General features: G+C 38.7%; 1 protein-coding gene across 1 annotated transcript in view; it reads left to right on the top strand.

Moving 5' to 3' along the window:
* Positions 1-1,471, top strand: part of TBPL1 (TATA-box binding protein like 1) — a 14,723-nt gene that overhangs the window by 5,028 nt on the left and 8,224 nt on the right. Inside the window, exon 3 of the mRNA XM_018565105.1 lies at positions 1,121-1,203. Coding sequence (XP_018420607.1) covers positions 1,121-1,203 — 83 coding nt within the window. The remainder of the gene's footprint in view (positions 1-1,120; positions 1,204-1,471) is intronic.

Genomic DNA, 1,471 nt, shown 5'->3' with positions numbered 1-1,471 from the left:
CTGTTGTATACTGTATTTAAGGGATTTTTCATATAGATTATTTCCTAATCTTGGAATCCATTGACAAGTTTTATATGCCGCTACACTTGATTAACCTTTCTGTTTTTAAGCTAATTTAATAAATAATCAGTACTGCACAGGGTGGGTGCTCTGTCTACCACATGTGGAAGAAGGCGCCCCACTCAATACAACCTCTAAAACAAGAAGATGAATAGTTAAGCACAAATTTAGTCATTCTAGATGGCACCAGATACCAACGAGAGATCACTTTAAAATTGGTTTTGAGAGCCATCGCATTTAGGGCTGGTTCACACCAAATCCGGACCATATCTGCACGAGTTTCTGCACGTGCAGTGTGTTTTGACGCGTTCCGTTCTTTAAAAAAATCTTAAAATGGGCTTTCAGTGTGTTCCAAGGCGTTTGCATCCATTTTGGTGCGCTCCAGAGCAGAAAAAATAGGACATGCTGCAGTTTTTCCACGTGCTTGGGAACTGAACGCTGTGGTGTGAACTAGAGCCCAAAATACCATTGGAATACATTGACTGCATTTTGGATGCATTCTGTAACTGCTCTGCATCAGCTCCGCACTTGGTATGAACCAGCCCTTATAGAGCATTTTTCAGAGATAGACCAAATTTGATCCCAGTCAGAATCCTCCAAGGGAACCAGCAGGATTTGTTAGGAGCCAGCTCCATTGATAACAAATATAGAAAACCTCAGGGCCTGGCTGTAATTTATAAGGCATATTGCCTACCTGGCTCCTGGGATTTGTCTGGCCCTGTCATAAGATGCTTGTATCCCTGCATAGAAAGATCTTTCTGACATGCAGCTTTCACTGAAGTTAAACTACTTGTTTTTTCATCATGTTTTGAGTGAATTGCCCAAATTTCTGACATCTATTTTAAATCGTTACACAGTTGTTATTATTAATTGTACCCAAATTACACAATTATCTTCATAGAAAATGCAGTAATCCTAAAACATTTTATGTACATAGAATGTAGAAAAGCTGCCAGAGCTGTGTGTTATGTTTTTTTGTTTTTTTTTACCTCAGCAAATGCAAGTGTTGTCATGTTTTGACTGCTCTCATTACATGTGTTCTCACTCTTTCCTATTTTAGAAAGTGTTGATGAAACTGAGAAAGCCTAGAGTAACCGCCACAATCTGGTCATCTGGAAAAATTATTTGTACAGGAGCCACCAGGTAAAACATTTCTTCAGATGTCATCAGGACAGGCCTTGTAATGATAGGTGAATGAAGTTGTATTGTTGCGAGTCAGAATATAAAATGTACTCATTTGGATAGTTTATACATTACTAGGCTACGTTCTATTACATTTAATAATGCAAGACCTACTATACTATGGTCATAGAAGGGGAGTGGAGAGGGTACAAAAATCCCTATTAACCAGGTTTCAGTTGCTATGATCTAGTAATGTGATACACACATCTACCTGATCTGGGTTACACCA

Source organism: Nanorana parkeri, unplaced genomic scaffold (assembly GCF_000935625.1).
Source record: "Nanorana parkeri isolate BGI_ZX_2015 unplaced genomic scaffold, ASM93562v1 scaffold813, whole genome shotgun sequence".
In the NCBI taxonomy this organism is placed as follows: Eukaryota; Metazoa; Chordata; class Amphibia; order Anura; family Dicroglossidae; genus Nanorana; species Nanorana parkeri.
This window is presented reverse-complemented; position numbering and strand designations above follow the sequence as displayed.